At 41.3% G+C, this 18,717-nt stretch overlaps 1 protein-coding gene, 1 non-coding gene and 1 pseudogene across 2 annotated transcripts in view; 1 reads left to right on the forward strand and 2 right to left on the reverse strand.

The window, feature by feature from the left end:
• Positions 1-5,288: 5,288 nt before the first annotated feature.
• On the reverse strand, positions 5,289-7,568 carry LOC138175396 (medium-chain specific acyl-CoA dehydrogenase, mitochondrial pseudogene; annotated as a pseudogene).
• Positions 7,569-11,534: 3,966 nt separating this feature from the next.
• Positions 11,535-11,616, reverse strand: TRNAS-GCU (transfer RNA serine (anticodon GCU)). The gene has a single exon. It is a non-coding gene; the product is annotated as a tRNA-Ser (tRNA).
• Positions 11,617-11,730: 114 nt separating this feature from the next.
• The window catches only part of KNL1 (kinetochore scaffold 1), a 111,497-nt gene continuing 104,510 nt past the window's right edge, over positions 11,731-18,717 (forward strand). The window contains 1 exon segment of the mRNA XM_069105749.1: positions 11,731-11,937. Coding sequence (XP_068961850.1) covers positions 11,920-11,937 — 18 coding nt within the window. The 5' untranslated portion in view covers positions 11,731-11,919.

Raw genomic sequence — 18,717 nt, forward strand, 5'->3', positions numbered from 1 at the left:
ATATATAGAGAGAGAGAGAGAGAGAGAGAGAGAGAGAGAGAGAGAGAATATATAAAACAGCCCCTGCCCTCTAGGAGTTTGCCATCCTTGAGACAGAGACCCACATACTTAACAAGAACCATAGAATGTTAGAGCTAGAAGAGACCACCTTTGACACTATTGAGTAAAATCCCCCCTTACACACACACACACACACACACACACACACACACATACCTATTTGACATTTGAGACACTGTCTTATTATTTTTTTGGAAAGAAAAACACCAGAGGGCTTATTTTCAGGGGAGGGCTTATGTTGTCCTGCCTCAGCTCTCCTCCACGGCACTGCTCTCAATGGCACCAGCAAGCAAATCACTGGGGAAGAACAGGATGACGCGCTCACTGCTGCAGCTCTGATTGGATGCAGCTCGGAGCACGGCGTGCGTTTCACGGGGATGGGGGGGGACGGTGCATACAGAGGGTACCGTAATGTAGCGTGTATTGCAGAGGATCATCTTCACTACAGTAGCAATCTCAATAGGGCTTATTTTCGGGGGAGGGCTTATTTTAGAGGAATCTTACACAGTAAGGGGAGGGCTTATTTTCGGGATAGGTCTTATTATCGGGGAAACACAGTACTTCTTGATGGGGTTAGTGGAGACAGGCACTACTTGTGCATCCCCTAAATCCCGCCCCCCCCAAGCCTTGATGGGGCCCTACATGCACAGCTTCTGTGCACTCAACCCTAAGGTTTCCCCTAAGCCTCAACGGGGGCCAATTGAGGCACACACAGCATTCACACATTCAGACCTAAAGTTCCCCATTCAGTGACCACTGACCCCCTATTTTATAGGGGCAACAAAGAAGGCATACTGCCAGCAATAGCCTCACAAGTTTACATCACCCCATCCCTGTATCTCACTGGGCAGTCTCACACTATTATTTATCATTATATAATGCTGCACAAGTATGATGGAGATGTTTTTAACCATAACTGTGGGAACTCACATCTAATACCTGGGAACAAGAGATTGTTATGGCTATGGATCCTGGGAAACTGAACTCTAAGAAATAATAACAAAAATTTACTTTACATACACTAAAATCCACTTTACTTACATTAAAATTCACCTTACTTACAGACTCCTAAAATCAAACAGCTGGCCAGAGGCAGTGGTTAGCTTAGTTACAGTCAGACCCCTTGCTTGAGTCAAGGCCTACTTCATTGAAATCTTTTTCTGTTCTCAAGGAAGATCTGGATGAATGAGTCCCCTTTGGTCCCCAAGACCACAAGGAATCCCTTTGACCTTTATAAAAAATGTCTAGGAGATCTTGGGATAAACTGGATTTAATCTCAGTAGGAGGGGAAGAGAACTGATTTATTCTCAGTCCCCATTTCATTTGATCCTACTGCAGCTTTTGACATTTGGCATAAATGGATGTAAATCAGGAAAATGTAAAGCCTTACGATTGTGTTCTAAAGCTCAATTTCAAAAGTACAGTGTTGGGAAGGCATGATTTGATGGCTCAGAAAAAAAAATCTGGGGATTTTATGTGGTCCAGGGGATAGTGCTGTGTGACCCTGGGCAAATCACTTAAACTTTGCCTCAGTTTTCTCAGCTGTAAAATGGGAATCATAATAACACTTTCCTCTCAGGTTTGCTGTAAGGCTCAAGTGAGATATTTGTAAAGTGTTTAATACAATGTCTGGCACATAGTAGGGACAATGGAAATGCTTATTCCCTTCCCCACTATATGAGCGTGATGTGGCAATCAAAAGAGTTAATTTGTGATCTTAGACTGTGTTAAGAGAAGCATAGGTTACAGGAATAAGAAAGTGAGAGTGCCTCTATACCCTGCCTTCTTCAAACTGCATCTGGAGTATTGTGTTTGATTCTGGGTGCCATACTTTAAGAAGGATATTGATATGATGGAAGATTTTCAAAGCAAGCACCAGAATGGTAAAGAGCCTTGGATCCTGTCATCTAAGGGTCATTGGAAGAAATGAGATGTTTAAGATGTGTTAATAGATCACTTAGCAGTAAAAATACCAGAGTGCCCCGAATAAACAATTGGATAGGGTCATAGATCTAGAGGGTACTTTAGTTCACTGACCTAATACAACAGCTAAAGTAAATGTGTACCCGGTGACTTAAGCTCAAAAATCGCAAAGGTAGTTAAATAGTAGGGCTAGAATTTGAACACTGGTTCTGTAAATCCTATAATCCTGAAATTGGATGCTTCAATAAGAGCATATGCCAACTGTGTTCAAGGATTGTCCTATAGACTTATTCTATTTGATTCCAGAAGACAGAACCAGAAATAAGGGGTAAAAGTCAAAGAGAGACAAACTTAGGATTGTTTTCAGGAAAAACCTCCAAACAATTAGAACCATCCAAGAGTAGAATGAGATACCTTTGGAGGTGAGGGGTTCCCTCTCACTGGAGAACTTTGGACACAGACCGTATGAACACTTGTTAGTTATGGGAAAGTAGGGAATGCTTGTCAAGTGTGGGTTGGATTAGATGGCATCTGAAGTCCCTTCCAAATCTAAATTCTGTGATTCTGTGACCTTCCTTGAGCCTCCCCTGACTTTTGAGATACTTTTCTCTCTTGGTTCTCCTTAGCTGTCTGATCACTACTCTGTATTCTTTGGGTGGATCATATATTATCATGCTCCCATACACCAGACTTGGGAATTTCCCCAGGAATTAGGTATCTTATGTCTCTACAATCTTCAATAAACTCACCAATTCTCATGGATTCAGTGATCTCTAAACAGATACTGTCCAAATGTATACATCTAATTCTAATCTCTTACATTTGAGGCCCACATCACCAGCTGTCCCTTGGACATCTCTACCTGAATGTCCAAAAGGCTTCTCAAACTCCATTATGTCCAAAATGGAATTCATTACATTTTCCCCCCACACCCATGCAGCACCATCTTTCAAATCACTTAAGTCTATGATCTCAGGGGCATCTTTGTCTCTTCACTCTATTTAACACAACACATTGGATGAAAGTTGCCAAGTCTTGTTGATCCTACTTCTACATTGTCTCACCTATCTCCTTTTCACAGAATGTCTTTTTAAAAAAGATAGATTTTTTTATTGATATCTTTTGTTTTTACACCATTCTATTATCTTTCTCCCTACTTTCTCCTAGAAAACCATAATTTTTTTTCCAAGTTCAGGATCTTGTTACCTCTTATCTAGACTATTGCAGTAACCTCCTAATTGGTCTCTGTACTTTTTTTTTTTTTTTGCTTTTTGGAGGGCAATTGAGGTTAAGTGACTTGCTCGAGGTCACACTGCTAGTTTTTGTGTTAGGTATCTGAGGCCAAATTTGAACTCAGGCCCTCCTGACTCCAGGGCCAATGCTCTATTCACTTTAACCATTTTTTTTACAGGGTGGAGGGCAGGGCATCTGGGGTTAAGTGACTTGCCCAAGGTCACATGGCTAGTAAATATTAAGTGTCTGAAGCTGTATTTGAACTCAGGTCCCCCTGACCTCAGGGCCCATGCTCTATTCACTTCACCACCTAGCTGCCCCTTAAAGGAGGTATTCTTTTTTTTTTTTTTGCTTTTTTTTTGGAGGGGGGAGGGCAGGGTAATTGGGGTTAAGTGACTTGCCCAAGGTCACACTGCTAGTAAGTGTTAAGTATCTGAGGCCAGATTTGAACTCAGGTCCTCCTGACTCCAGGGTCAGTGCTGTATGTAGGCACCACCTAGCTGCCCCAGGTCTCTGTACTTTCAAGCTCCTCTCCAACATACTTCTGCCTCCAATCTATCCAACACACATCTGTGAAATTGATATTCTTTATTTTTTATAAAAAATTTTTTTTGATAATTCATTACAAGACTATCCAATATTTGTTGTTTAGGCATTATAAATATGACATTTCATAAATTTTGGTTCCTACATTATTTCATATCACATATTCAGAGACAATGGTCTAGCAGGACAGTTTAACAAATAAAATGGGTTGTATCTTTTACAGATAGGCTTATTAAATTCAATATCAAAACAAATGCAAGTCACAGAGCAACTTTTCAAGAGAAAAGTACATACTCATATGAATTAAGATCAGAAAATATATCCAGAGTATTAATACACTGTCAACTGTCCATTAGAGAGATTAAGTTTCCCATTAAAATAGGTGCAAAATCTTACTTTGACTATGTACAGAAGTTACTAAGAGACTAACATAGTCTCATACATAGAATAGTTAGCTTTCTTTACCCCTCCCCACCAAAAAAAAGGCAAATGAGAAATTGGTTTTTCCCTGAGCCAGATTTCCTCTTGACTCTAGGTACTGGCATACTGGGTGCCACAGACAGAATTCCTGTGCCCAGGTTGATTGGAGGCCCCATTCCAATCACAGCATAACACAGAGACAAACAGTAGCTCCCTGGGGAGTCTGGATGGTGTCCAATGGACATGGATGGATTATTAACTAGTATCAGGCAGTCACACTTTTCCTGCTTTGCCAATCTTAGAGCTTGTGGGTGTAAAATGTCCGCACCTCTGAATGTAACAACTAGAAATCTCAGTGAGTAGTGTAAGCCTTGCTACCTAAGAAACAGGCAGAAAGAAAGGTCAGAAGTCTTAATGTTGATGTGATCACCTTCCCTCATTTCAAAGTTTATGTAGTCCACTGCTAGAAATCCGAGTTTTCATTTTCAGTATTGCAGGCTTTTTTGGTTTTTTGGGGGGGGGTTGCTTTTTGGAGGGGGGGCACTGCAATTGGGGTTAAGTGACTTGCCCAAGGTCACAAGGCTAGTTAAGTGTTAAGTGTCTGACATCATATTTGAACTCAATTCCTCCTGACTGGAGGTGCTCTATTCACTGCGCCACCTAGCCGTCTGGAGCATTGCAGTTTTTAAAATGACTATTTTTCCATATAATTAACACCATTTCCTTGATGTTTTACAATAGTACAAGTGATGAGGTATGGGTTCTGGGAGCCCCCTCAAGCTCTCCTTGAGTCCTTGAGGTGCAGGCTCTGGGAACCTCCCTTGGACTCTTGATTAAACCATCCCATTTGATGAGGCATTTGCCTGAGGCTATAAGTCTTACATTGTGGCCAAGCCCAAGCCTCTGTTACTACACTTCCCACCTATCAAAATATTGATCCACCCTTGCACTGACCTAGCCCAGCATTGTCTGTAGTCTCCAGCTACTTCCCACCCTTAATCAAGAGTCCAAGGGAGATTCCCAGAGCCTGTACCCCAAGGACTCAAGGAGAGCTGGAGGGGGCTCCCAGAGGCCATACCTCATCACAAGCGCTGTTGAAAGAATACACAAGTATTTTAATGATGCCAAAACTTTCTAGTTAAACAAAAGTATAAAACTACCATTATAATCTCTTACTTAAGGTTGAAGAAATAACATTTCTAATTTTTTTTTTTCATTTCACCAGCAAATCCATCCAAGCCTTTCCCCTTTTGTGTTGTCTCGCGAAGTGGCTGAGCTGAGCGGGCAGCAGGTCCAGCCCCACTCCTCAATTCTTGTACTTGCTATGATCAATCTTTGAATCTGAGCTGTCCCTTCGTAAATCTGGAAAATTTTGGCATCTCTCATTAGTTTTTATACTGGGCCTTCACTATTAAATCCATTGCCTCCAAAAATCTTCACAGAGTCACTAGCTAGCTGGTTGGCAATGTCGCCAGCAAACGCCTTGGAGGTGGAAGCGTGGTAGGTATTGTGGGGCCCCAAATCAACTCCCCACGCTGCTCGTTGGCAAGCCAGTCTGGCCAGTTCCACCATCATAGACAGCAAAAAGGACACTGCCCGATACTCCAGAAGGTGCCTTCCAGGGGTCTTCCTCTCCATGGCATGCTTGGTAGCTTCGTCGAAAGCTCTCTGCGCAAGCCCGTCAGCGCCAGCGGCCACCGGGGATCTGGTTTTATCAGAAGCACTCATAGCAATTTTGAAGCCACTGCCTTCCCCAATGAGGACGTTCTCTTTGGGCACGACCACATCTTCAAAGACAATACCTCTGGTGTCTGAGCATCGCTGGCCCATGTTCATCTCCTTTCTTCCGATCTGGATTCCTGGGATGTCTGCCTCGACAATAAATCCAGTAAAGACTTTACTAGCAGGGGCCTTGGGATCAGAATCGGTCCGAGCCAAAAGAAAATACCAGTTGGCTTTGCCTCCATTGGTTATATACATCTTTTGACCATTAATAACGTATTCATTGCCTTTCTTCTCTGCTCTGGTCTGTAAACCGGCCACATCACAGCCTGCTCCAGGTTCCGTTAGGCAGTAAGTACACATCATCGGTTGCTCAGTCATCCTCCCCAGGTATTTCTTTTGTTGCTGTTCATTTCCCGCAAAGATAACCGGCAGTTGTCCTAAAGAATTTGCTCAATGGCGGTCTGTGCATCCATATGCCAATTCTTCAGTAATAAGGCAAACATCAAAAATCCCAAGGCCAAGACCACCACAACTCTCCGGAATGTGCGTGTTGATCACCCGAGCTCCCAAGCCCTTTTTATAAGGGGAACAGGATACCCCTTCCCCCCCTCCCCCCCGCCCCGGTTCTGTGGTACTCAGCTGCGACTGGTATGATCTCTTCTCAGGCGAACTTGGGATTTCTTGGAATCCTTTTGCTGATCCGTGAGCTCGTGCCTGGGCGCTGCCGCCGTGTGCTGGCTCCTCCGCAAGCCCGAATAGAGGCCTCGCAGCGCCGGGCCCCCGCATCTCAGCACCGCCGCTGCCATGGCTCTCGCTTCGCCTCGGAACCCGATGCTTCCCAAACTGATAGTCTTTAAACACAAATCTGATCCTGTCACTTCCCTAATGAAAAATCTTCTGTAGTTCCCGATCAGCTCCAGAATAAAATTAATCCTCAACGTGGTATTTAAAGTCTTCCACAATCTGGTTCTTTGTTTACCTGTGAAGTCATGTTTCACAGTACACACAGTTCTCTCAGTAAAATTGGTACAATAGGTATAGTTCACAATTTTCCCTCTCACTTCTAAATCTTTTTACAAATAATCCACCATGTCTGAATTGCTTCTTCCTCTCCTACAACAGAATCCCAACTTCGAAAACATATATACATACATACATACATTCATTCATATGTATATATTGACTTTTGCGTGGCAAGGATTGTACCAAACAAGTCTGGAGAATTCGTTTGTCGCCCCCTACCCCTTCTCCCCCTTACTCCATTTCCTCTCACTTGATTTTACCCTCCAGTTCTTCAGGATTAGAGCAACACTGCTCACTTCCTGAGACAAATCAAAAGGTTTCTTTTGCATTCCTGTCCCTGCTACTCTGCGGGTAGTTCTGAAATGTATCAACACCTTTTCCTCCCATATGAACGATCTGCACAAGGAAAGCAACTAGGGGAGTTACCTACCAGGTGTGGCAGAGCCCTTCTGGTCTATGACCCTCTGTTTTTAGTTCCATTGCCATTTACTCCATGGATTGTCAGTCTAATACCTAAAGGTCCCCTGGAGAAGTATAGCCATTGTGGTCCCCCACCCCAAGCTCTACAATCTTCCTCTCTGACTCTCCTTAAGGAGCTTTTTTGAAATTCATCTTCCAGTCCTTCCCACTAACTAAATAGTGCTTGTCCCCTTGTCTTCTGCCTCTTTCTAGTCTTCCTGATTGATGTCACCCATTCTTATGTTGTTAATAAAACTATGTTATCTCCTGGATGTATCTGTCTTCTGTTTAATCAATTCTGTGAAAGAAAGGAATTTCTATTGTTCTACTCATGCTCTACATAATTTTGTAGTGGAAAAGCTTTGTTAGTTTGAAAAAAAAAAAGATGTGGGATCCAGTACAGTCTCAACCATTTATTAGTTCCGTGATATTGAGCAAGACAAATGTCTCTGAGCCTCAATTGCCTTATTTGTAAAGTAATGATTCAAATTCAGTGAATATTTATTAAGTGCCGACTGTGGATAGGGTACTATGAATACAAATATGGATATGAACCTGGCTCTGCTCTCAAGCTTGAATCTATGGGGGAAAGGACAAATACACACACACACACACATAGACACACACACACAAATAAAACCCTATGATGTAAGAGAGAGGGAGAAAAAAACAAAAGGTGGGGAGGGGGAAGTATTAGAACAAAAAAGGTACCATGAGAAACAAGAGGTAGAAATCACTTTGTTCGGAGGGAACCCCGGGAAGTCTACCTGGAGGGACTAACAATTTAAATGGACCTTGGAATAAATGAGTGAATGAAAAAGCATTTCAAGCATTTTGTATGTGCTAGACTCTGTGCTAAATGTTGGGAATACTAATACAAAAGCTAAGGCAAGTCCCCACCCTCAAAGAACCAACCTTCTATTGGGGGGAGACCATACCCATTAGGGAAGCTGGTGGGATAGTAAATGGGGTCTGAAGAGAATAGATTGACATATACACTCCACCCAGCAACAATGGTGGAGTTAATTTGATCCTCAGCTCAAATCTAGCAGGATTTAGCTGTGTGACAGGAACTATCTGTGTGACTCTAGGCAAGTCACTTTACTCTGTTTGCCTCAGTTTCCTCATATGCAAAATGAGCTGGAGAAAGAAATGGCAAACCATTCTAGTGTCTTGGCCAGGAAAACTCCACAAGGGGTCATGAAAGGTCAGCTATGACTGAACAATAACATCATTCCACAGCTGGAGGAAGTGAAAGAAGAGTGGAAGGCATACGTGAATACTTATCTGGGAGATTATGGATGAGGTGATGAGGGGGAGTGAGGATTGGTTGGAGGTTTTAGTCAATTAATTAGCAAGCATTTAGTAAGCACTATGTTCTAAACATTTTACTAGGTCCTGGAGCTACAAATACAAAAATGAAACAGTTATTGCCTTCAAGGAGTTTCCATTCTACCAGAGACAATTATACAAGTAATATATGGAACTGTCTCTGTTACCTGCCCCCTTACATGATAAAATTTCATCAACCAATCAATCAATCAGTTAGATAGAGGGGGATTGAGGAACTCAATTGATCAGAGGTCTGGTTCAGACCTGCACAACTTGGCAGTAGGTAGGGGCCAAAATTAAAATAGGTTAAACTTCTTTGAACCGCAGATGGGTTTTCCAAGTAAAGGTGTAATTAATGATTAAACTATTTCACAAATAAACCATATTTTTAAAAAGAGAAATTTCAATTCATATCAATTAATTACACTTATTTAAGATTTTTATTTATCATGAAATCACATTAATGTTTAAAAAATTATTTTCTTAAGCATTACAAGTTTTAATATATTTTTCAAGTTTTCTTGCTGTTTACGTTTAGTAAAAACTGAAAACACAGAAAAAAGATAGAAACTCTTGCTCCTCTCAAACTAGAGACAGACTGACAATGGTTGTTTGCCATGTATCACGTGACAAACAGGAGAGAGTGTGCAGTGGAACCCATCCTCCAAATTATATTATGGGTACAGTAGTGACTAGTGGAAGGTAGGTTAAGGGGGGCATGGACAAAGCACTTGTTACATTTTTACTTTCTTTTACATCCTCTACAATTTTTGTGGGCCAACTGAAATCCTTTGGCAGGTTGCAAGTGGCCCAAGGGCCATATGTTGTGAAGGCCTATACTAGGTCAACCCTTGCTACAAGTATACTATTCCAATTTAACTGGAAGAGCAAAAGCCGGGCAGGTGAGAGAGAACTAGGAGGTATACAGTTTGGTTATCTAATCCCATTAAATTGTGAGCTCTTTGAAGGAATGCCTTTTGCTTCTTTTTTGTATACCAGGGGCTTAGCACAATGCCTGGCACATAGACAATAAATGAGTGACTGGGTGGAATGTAGTCTACTATGCCATCAATTTGAAGCTGAGAAGGACCTCATTTAGCCTAACCCTCTCGTTTTACAGATAAGGAAACTGAGACCAAGGAATATTGAGTATCACATCAAACCTGAGGTCACACAGGTAATGACAGAGCTAGGATTCAAATCCTAGTCCCATCATTCTAAATCTTGTTTTTTTTTCCTGTGTAAGGAAAAATAGAAGGAAATTACGACAGTCAGTGTAGAAAAAATTATTTGCACTACCCATTGTATAGGATTGTTATGAGGCCCAAACAAGACAACATGTATGGACTTAGAAAATCTTAAAGAGCTAAATAAATGTCAGTTATTAGCATTTCTAAGTGAGCCTGAATATTCTGCAGAGGCATGACTGCTCTCATACTAGGAGGAGAGCTGGTTTTTTCCAATCTGAATGGAAGATTGCTTTTCAGCAGAGATGAGGGAGGATTGCCTGTTGATTTGTAATGGAGGAGCTTCCTGTCCTCCCCTCTTTATTCTCTCCATGCAGTCTGATTTGCCTGATTTCTTGAAACCATGAGAGCCCTGCCCTCTGGAAAGAAAGCCCTTGGATTCCTGAGTTTCAGATTTCTAGTTCCTCCTCACAGCTGGGGATGCTCCTCTTGTTTCTACTTTATTATTAATTATCCCTATATAGAGAGTGTTTTGTAGAATTTATCTAGTTGTCTTAATAACCTTTCAGTGAGGGTGAGAATTATCCCTCTTTTACAGAAGGGGAACTGGAAGGTTCAGAGAGATTAATCAACTGGGCTATGGTTATAGTACTAGCAAGTACCAGTCTTAATCCAGATCATATGATCACAGACTCTGGATTGGAAATGACTTCTAAACTGAGAGGCCATCGACTCCAGTTCCATTATACTGATGAGGGAACAGAAGTACGAAGCAGTTAAGGGATTTCTCCAGGGCCACACCCACCAGTAATTATCAAAGGCAGCATTTGAACTCGGGCCTTCTCCCTACTGAAAATATGTGCACTGTTTTCTCTCTGTTGTTTCACTACTTGTTCCTAACATTGTGTCAGTGTCTTGCCCATTTACCCCCCCCCCCCCCAAGAACAGTGGGGTAAATTGGGACTGGGGAGGGATCCTAATGACAGTGCCTGGAATATGAAATCCCTGGAAAATGATCCCACTGACAGTAATGGAGAGATTCTACGTGTTACATAGTTTATTCTCCGAAAAAAAAAGGGGGTGGTGTTGGTGAAAACTACAGATTTTCTAATTTCTAGATTAGCCTCTCCACCTTTGCTTTTCCTGGGAGCTAAGAAGCATTCTAGAATTGTCATTATTTACTTGTTTTGCTCAACAAAAATGATTGAGTTATATACTATGTATATGACATTACTAATAGGAAGATGTTGAGATAAATTGATTTTTAAAGTAGAAAATACTGTTGGGCTAGTTATCTCTAAGGTAGGATAAATTGTCTTTTATCTTTTTGTGTTAAAGGTATTGCTAATATCTTTTGAGACTTGAGGCAAAACTGCAAACGATGCGGATGAAAGGCTAAATTAGTTTCTTTTATCTTTCTGTGTTAAAGGTATTGCAAATATTTTTTTTATTGAAACTTGAGGCAAAACTGCAACAGATGAGGATGGGAGGCTAAATCATCTTCTTTTATCTTTCTGCGTTAAAAGTATTGTAGGTATTTTTTTTACTGAAACTTGAGGCAAAATTGCAACAGATGCGGAGGGGAAGTTAAATTGTCTCTACTGAAACTTGAGGCAAAATTGCTATCGACGAGGATGGGATTCGAACCCACGCGTGCAGAGCACAATGGATTAGCAGTCCATCGCCTTAACCACTCGGCCACCTCGTCACAGAAGTCTACAGCTTCCTGGCAGCTATAGGGAATATAACCATCTGTGCCGTGACGCACTGATGCGGAAGTCGCCATTCTGTATGAATGACTACAATGATACTCAATACTTCATTACAACGAGCAGGCGTCCCTGTTAAAAAAAAAAAAACTGAAGAAAGTGGCCGCCGCCATATTGTACGGACTGTCCTACGAAGAAAGGAATGCTCTCTGGATAATCAGAGTGGACTCAGCGGGAAAGGAAAAAGATAGACGAGAGGCGAAGGAAAAGGAGAATAATAAAACGAAGCCGCCCGATCCAAAATGAGGCGTGAACACCAGGTTGGATTTGATACCGGGGACTAGGATAGTGGAAAGGGGGGAGGGTGGAAGGAGGTGGGGCTAAGGTTGCGACGCTTCCGGACGCGCAGGCGCGGCGCGTGCGCCTGCGTAGTGCGAGGCGGTTAGATTTGAACGTCGCGCTGTGGTAGCCGCGTATTTGTAGTGAGCACCCGCCAGAGCCAAACCCTACCGAGAACGGCCTGATCCTCCCCCGCGTCCCCCAGAGGATGAGTAGGTCAACAGGTGGGCCTCGGAGGGTCAGGGGAAGGGTCTCCGAGTCCCCGGCTGCTTGAAGGGTTTCCTTGTCTTGCCTGAATACCTTCACGAGGGGGAGCGCGGGAGGGCGGTGCCGCTCCCGGGGTTGCCTCCCCGGGCCGGCCGGAGCCTCCTCCCATCAGGTAGGCCTCGAATCCGGCGCCACTAGAGACCTTCGAGCCAGGGACTAAGCTGAAGAGCCAGGAAGGGCCCTTGAGGAATGTCTTAACCGGCCCCCTTTCATCCCACCAAATCGGGAAACTGAGGCCCAGGGCGCTAGATTTGACGGGAAGCTACACAAAACAGGGCTGTCAGTCACTGATCCTAACCCCACCCCCAGAACCAAAGACCTCGTATTTAGCTGGTTTCTATACTTGTTGACATAGTCACTTTATGTTTATGCTGGCTACACGGGTATCCGGGTTAGAATGTCAGTGCCTTGCAGTGGGGTACTTGTATCCCCAGTGCCTAGCACAGAGCCTGTCCTCCTTTCCTCCTGCCACCCCCTCCGTAATAGGCACTTAATAAGGACTTGCTGATTGATTGGTTGATAGTGCAGTTGAACAGTTCTTGTGCCTGGTCAGACCTCTTGTGCAGTATTGTGTTTCAGAGCGTGGAGACACATTTTAGGAAGAAGGTAAGCCAGCCGCCAGGTTGGTTCCCAGTTCATGATATAAAGTCATCGTGTGAAAGAAATGGGGATGTTTAGCTTGGATAAGAAGGTGGGTGTGATAGAAGGTTTGGCAGATGTTTTTTCAAGGATTTGAGCTGAAAGAGTAATTCGAATTGTCCTGATTGGTAGGATAGGTGAAAGAGCCTAAGAGGAAAAAGTCCTTAACTGTAAGAACTGATGAGAAGTACAAAGAGAGGGGCAGTGATTCTCCCAACACCGGAGGTATTCAGGTGAATACTTTGTTTTTCTGGTCCCCAGAGAAAAAAACAAGAAGCAGCACGGGGAAATTGCAAAGACAGATTTTGACACTGATGTAAGAAAAAAATTCCTAACAATTAGAGCAATCTAAAAGTGGGATTAGCCTATCTCGGGACGTCAGTGAAGATTTTTAAATGAACACTTGTTCACACTAATTTGGAAGGGATTCTTCTGAATATTGTTCAGTTATGAGTTGGATGCAAAGGCCTCTGAAGTCCTTTCAATCCTGAAATCTGTGAAGTTTGAACAGATTCTTTGGTTAGTAGAAACTGAGGGTTACAGCAGTACAAGTTTTTGGTAGATCTAGACTTAGTTATAAAATAATGTAGCACATAGGCATCCTTGACCCTGCCTTAAAGTCTGGAATTGTGGTAAATTGAGATAGCAAGCGGACTGGGAACAAAGGAGTTTGGAAAGGTACATAAGACTTGGTAGTAGTTAGTATCTCTGGTTTATTGGTTTTTTTTTTTTAAGTTGACAGAAGCTCAGCCTTAAAAACATGTCGCTGAATGTAGTCTAATATGAGAAATTCAGGTTCATTTTATTGATTCTGACATGGTTAAGAGAGCAGTAGTAAGACTTAATACTGTACTTTATGTTAATCCTGTCAAATTAAGATGTATTTTGAGGATCATTCTTCTTTTAGGTATGCACAGTTGACCAGAGTAATGTCTCCTGTAACAATGGATCCAGAGTTTATATTATCAGTTTATATTATTATATGTCAATTTTATTAGTAATGAAATTTGTAACTTGCATATTGATTACAGACAACAAATACATCAGGATTGATATATCTTGGAAAATAGGAATACAATTTAAAATTACCTCAGTGCATAGATTTACATGAGAATACATTGCCTGGCATAGTGAATGGAAATGGTCTTGACCTGGATTCAAGTCCTGCCTTAGATATTGTGACCTTGTGCAAATGTCTTAACCTCTCATGATAACTTCCAAAGATTCCAAGTTGAAGAGTGGTCTAGGGTCTGCTGTAGTAGAATTTCCTTACCAGGAGTTCCCTATACAAATGAAAAACAACTAGATGTGCGTGCCTGCTCTTTATAAGTGTGTGTCTGTTGTGTATATGTGTTAATGGAAAAAAGTAAAGAGTTGATGGGCATATCTTAGGTATGTTATTTACTCTTTTTTTTTTTTGCCTTTTGGAGGGCAATTGGGGTTTAAGCCTGTTATTTACTGACAGTTCTCCTTTTTACCTCATTCTTTTAATCACAGTATCCAAAAGGCATGATTTGAGCACCCAGACTAGCTGTAGCGTACCAGATGCCATGAAAAGTTACAACACACTGTTTCTGTCAACAAAGACAACATATAATAAACTGTGTGTGTGTGTGTGTGTGTGTGTGTGTGTGTGTGTGTGTGTGTGTGAGAGAGAGAGAGAGAGAGAGAGAGAGAAAGAGAGAGGGGTAGTATAAAAAGATTATTCAATCATGGCAGTAATGAAGAATCATGATGCTATATAACATTAATTTGATATGGGGAATATTAATGCCATTGATAGATCAACAAGAAAAAGTAAAAAGTTTAGGTCCATCTAACTGGTATTTAACTGTCTTAGATGGTATTTTATCCCAGATGTTTATTGTTTCTTATTGATGTCCCATTGTGATGGGAGGATTTTTCAGGGTTTTTTTTTTTTTTAAGGGTAGGGCTTTGTTAGTTTTGATTTTTGGTAAACCATTCATGACTGTTGAGAAGGATTGGCAAAGTTGAAAAGAATAAGTAGTAACTAGTTAAGAAGCATTTAGAAAGTATAAATGAACAATTATTGTACTTAAAAGTTAAATAATGAGAAATACCATGAAGAAAAATCAGCATAAAAACAAAGCCTGGATGTGAATAGAAAATTTTGACTAATAATGATGTAGACATAATTAGCTTCAGAAAAACGCTATTTCTCAGGCTGTTTCTTAAGTTTAATTTGGTAATGTGATATTCTAGAGATGTCTTTTGATATCAAAAAAATATTGAAACTATACCAAGGATTGTTATTTTTTTTAACCAGAACACAACCATGTCTTTATTGAGCATAGATTGTATTGAGTGGTACTATGAAAGATATATAGATATATAAAGAGATATATAGTATGTATATATACACATAATATGTATACACATATATATACATGTATGCATAATATATACATGTTTATGTGTGATACATATTGGGGGGGTGCTGTGTTAAGAATTTGTTTGCAAGACTATGAATAGGTAGAAAGAACACTAGCTCTGGAGTTAAGAGGACCTGAGACCTGCCCTATACACTTACTATTTATCACCTAACCTCCATGGACATCAGTTTTGTCCCCTGTAAAATGAGGATATTAGACTAGATAGATTCCAGTTCTAAATCTATGCTCCTATGATTTAGCCTTCTTGGAGCTGCTATATTTTGAAATGAGCCTCAAAGTAATTCGACAGACATTTGTTATGTATCCACTATATTTCAGGCTCTGTGATACTTGGTGGGACAGAAAGAAAAAAAGAAATCATCCTTGCCCTTGAAGAGTTTATATTCTTCTAGGGGTTGGGGGGGAAGGCTGCACAACATATACACAGATAAATAAGCGCTAACTCTATGTGGAGAAAGTGCTAGTAAATGGGAAAAGTAGGTGAGTCTTTATGAAGGAGAGGCTGTGGAGTATAACTAAGGATTTTAAGCTGCTTAAGCTAGAGATTCTAAGTTTGCTAGGTATAAAGAAGAAGTGTATTTTAGAAATGAGAGACTATTTCTGCAGATACAGAGAGGCAAAAACTGAAATATATATGTACAGTGAAGAAAAGCAGGCCAGATGACGGGAATGGAGAATGCATGAAGGTGAGTAGTATGAAGTAAAACTGGAAAGATGGGTGAGACCCAATTTATGGAAGGCTTGGAGATTTTGTGTTTTGTCTAAAAGGTAATAGGGAGACATCAAAGATTTTTGACTAGATAAATGACAGGTTTAAATTTATGTTTTAGAGGTATCAATTTCAGATTTCTGGATCACATAAGCAGCAAGATGGTGGAATAGACATTTTTTCTGATTCCTGCAACCTCTCAGGCCTTTCCAAAACAGAAATTATGCACTAAAGATAAAGCAATTTCATCTGTTTCCATGATCTGGGGTACCCAGAATTCAGAAGAAAGTTTTAAAAATCCCTCAAAACCCACGCTTACAGAGCCTGAACTCACTCAGTGTCCCTCCTCCTCCTCTTCCTCCTCCTGTGCTATTGGCAGCTGGCTGCACTAGTGGACCCAAGAACTTGACACCAGCTTACATCAAAACCCACCCCTGGGTCCCATTCTCTCATCCTTTCCAGTGCCATAGAGACTGTCAGCACCAGGCTGAGGAAGCCCACTTGGCCACAGCCCTTTAAGAATAAAAGCCTGCCAGAGGCGGCTGCCTACTAGCACTGGTGCTGTCATAACAGGTTCTGCCAGTTCTGAGGAAAGCAAGGTCTGCATTGGTGGTCCTAGGCCATAGAACAGGGAAACAGAGAGAGTGGAATAGGTTACCAGGAGAGGACATCATGTATGCAGAGAGCTATGCAGCACTCCACCAAACCTAAGGGAAGAATATAGCTAGAACCAACTGGAGCTATTAAGGCATTTGGAGCAGAGACCTAGACTGGTGAATCATGATATGTTCATCAGGGAAGGAGGGTAAGACCCTTTGAGATACAGTCCCTGAGGAAATTAAAATCAAAGAGGAGTCAGGAAGTTAGTGATGAGGAAAATAAGATGGGGGGGATTAAAGTTATCAAAAATTACAGGAAAAATAAAACTCAGAGACCTAGAACATAAACAGATAAATCAACAGGAAAAACTGTAACATCAGAAAGAAATATGGCCTCCAGATCTAGTAAACAAGTTTAGGCACCTGTGAATAAATACTCTAAAACAAAGGAAAATGATCCAACATTTGATGAGACTGAGGACCCAGTGGAATTTGAGGAAACTATGGAACCACAAGAATTCCTGAGTGGTTTAAAAAAGAAATGAGAAATAAGAGTGTAGAATTTATGCCTTATACAACAAAAATAACAGACTAGAAAAACTTGAATCTGTAATGGCAAGCCTCACCAAAGAAACAAAAGAAAGAACATAGATTGGGAATATAAACATGTACAACTGAAGGACAGTTCAGAAGAAGAGAAGCAAAAAACAACATTTAAAAAAATGTGCTCACGATGCAAGCAAAGCATACTGAACTTGAATCTAGGATGTGCTGAAATAACCTAAGAATTATAGGTCTCCCAGAAAAACATGACAGGATAAAAAACCTTAACACCATAATGAAGGAAATAATAGAAGAGAACTACCCAGAACTTCTCAATGTAGAAGATTTAAGTTCCAATGAAAATAATTCACAGAACACCTCCAGAAAAAACTCCAAGACAGTTAGTAGTTAAATTTAACATTCAATTCTGAAACAAGCTCTGTTAGCCATCAGGTGAAAGACCGTTGAATATAAAGGAAGAAACATTCAAATAAAGACTATTCCACACCCAATAGAAAAAGGTAGAAGGAATGGAATAATGTGTTCCACAGAGCAATAGAGCTTAGGATGCAACCTAGGGTGACCTAGCCTATGAACTGGAACTTAAACACACAGGACAAAAAGTGGATGTTCAATAATAAAGAAGATTTGAAACATTTTTAGAAAAAAAACAGAACTAATGAGATTATTTGCCTCTCGAACACCCTAAACTACAGAAGTGCAAGAGGAATGAATATATGCAGCAAACAAGAACAGTAACAGCAATTGAGTGATAGTGAGAGACCAGAAAATGATTTCTTTCTACATGTAGTACACAGGTGAAGGATGGTAAAGCTAAAGGAAGAACTCTATTAGAGGTGATAGTGAAGAGGCAGACAAAGGCAGTATTATGGATAGAACATGGTAACACCCTACCTACAGGTAAATGCTTATTTTGTGGTACAACAACTACAAAAGAAAGGGGGAAGAATTAGGGGAATAGAGAGGAATGAGTGATGCAATTGGGTCAAATCAGGGGCTGTCAAGGAGGGGAAGGTAACATCTGTGGTCTCAGAGAAGAGCCTACAAAGCAATGGGTGAGGAGAAGAGTGAAAAGATTGTAAAAGGAGGGGGAGAGGAAGGAGGCCTTACTTTGGAAGTGAGAGGGAATTCCACTGGTGAATGTTCTTATGAATGAAAAGAGAGAGGTGGTGAAGGGAAATGACCTTACATTTGATGAGGTGTGGGCGATTTGGTTCTTGAAAAGTCTACTTGTCCTGGGAGGGGGGTGGAATTAGAACTTTTGAGGTTAACTGGCTCCTGGGAGAGTAGGAGAGTATGAGCACAAGGAGATTTCCAGACAAATGTAGAAAAAAAGGTTCACAAGAGAATATAGATCAAGCTGCATAATGGGCAGTGAAGGAGGGGTCCTGCGATGGGGCAATGCTAGATGGCACAGTGGATAGAGTGCCTGGTCTGGAGTCAGGAATAACTGAGTTCAATATATGCCTCAGACACGAGCTGTGTGATCCTGGGCAATTAACCTCTATTCAAGTTTCCTCACCTGTAAAATGGGGATAATAGTGCCTAACTCTTCCCCTACCCCTTAGG

Source organism: Petaurus breviceps, unplaced genomic scaffold, assembly GCF_028583685.1.
Source record: "Petaurus breviceps papuanus isolate PSGF00001 unplaced genomic scaffold, PetGlider_PUasm1.0 77, whole genome shotgun sequence".
NCBI lineage: Eukaryota > Metazoa > Chordata > Mammalia > Diprotodontia > Petauridae > Petaurus > Petaurus breviceps.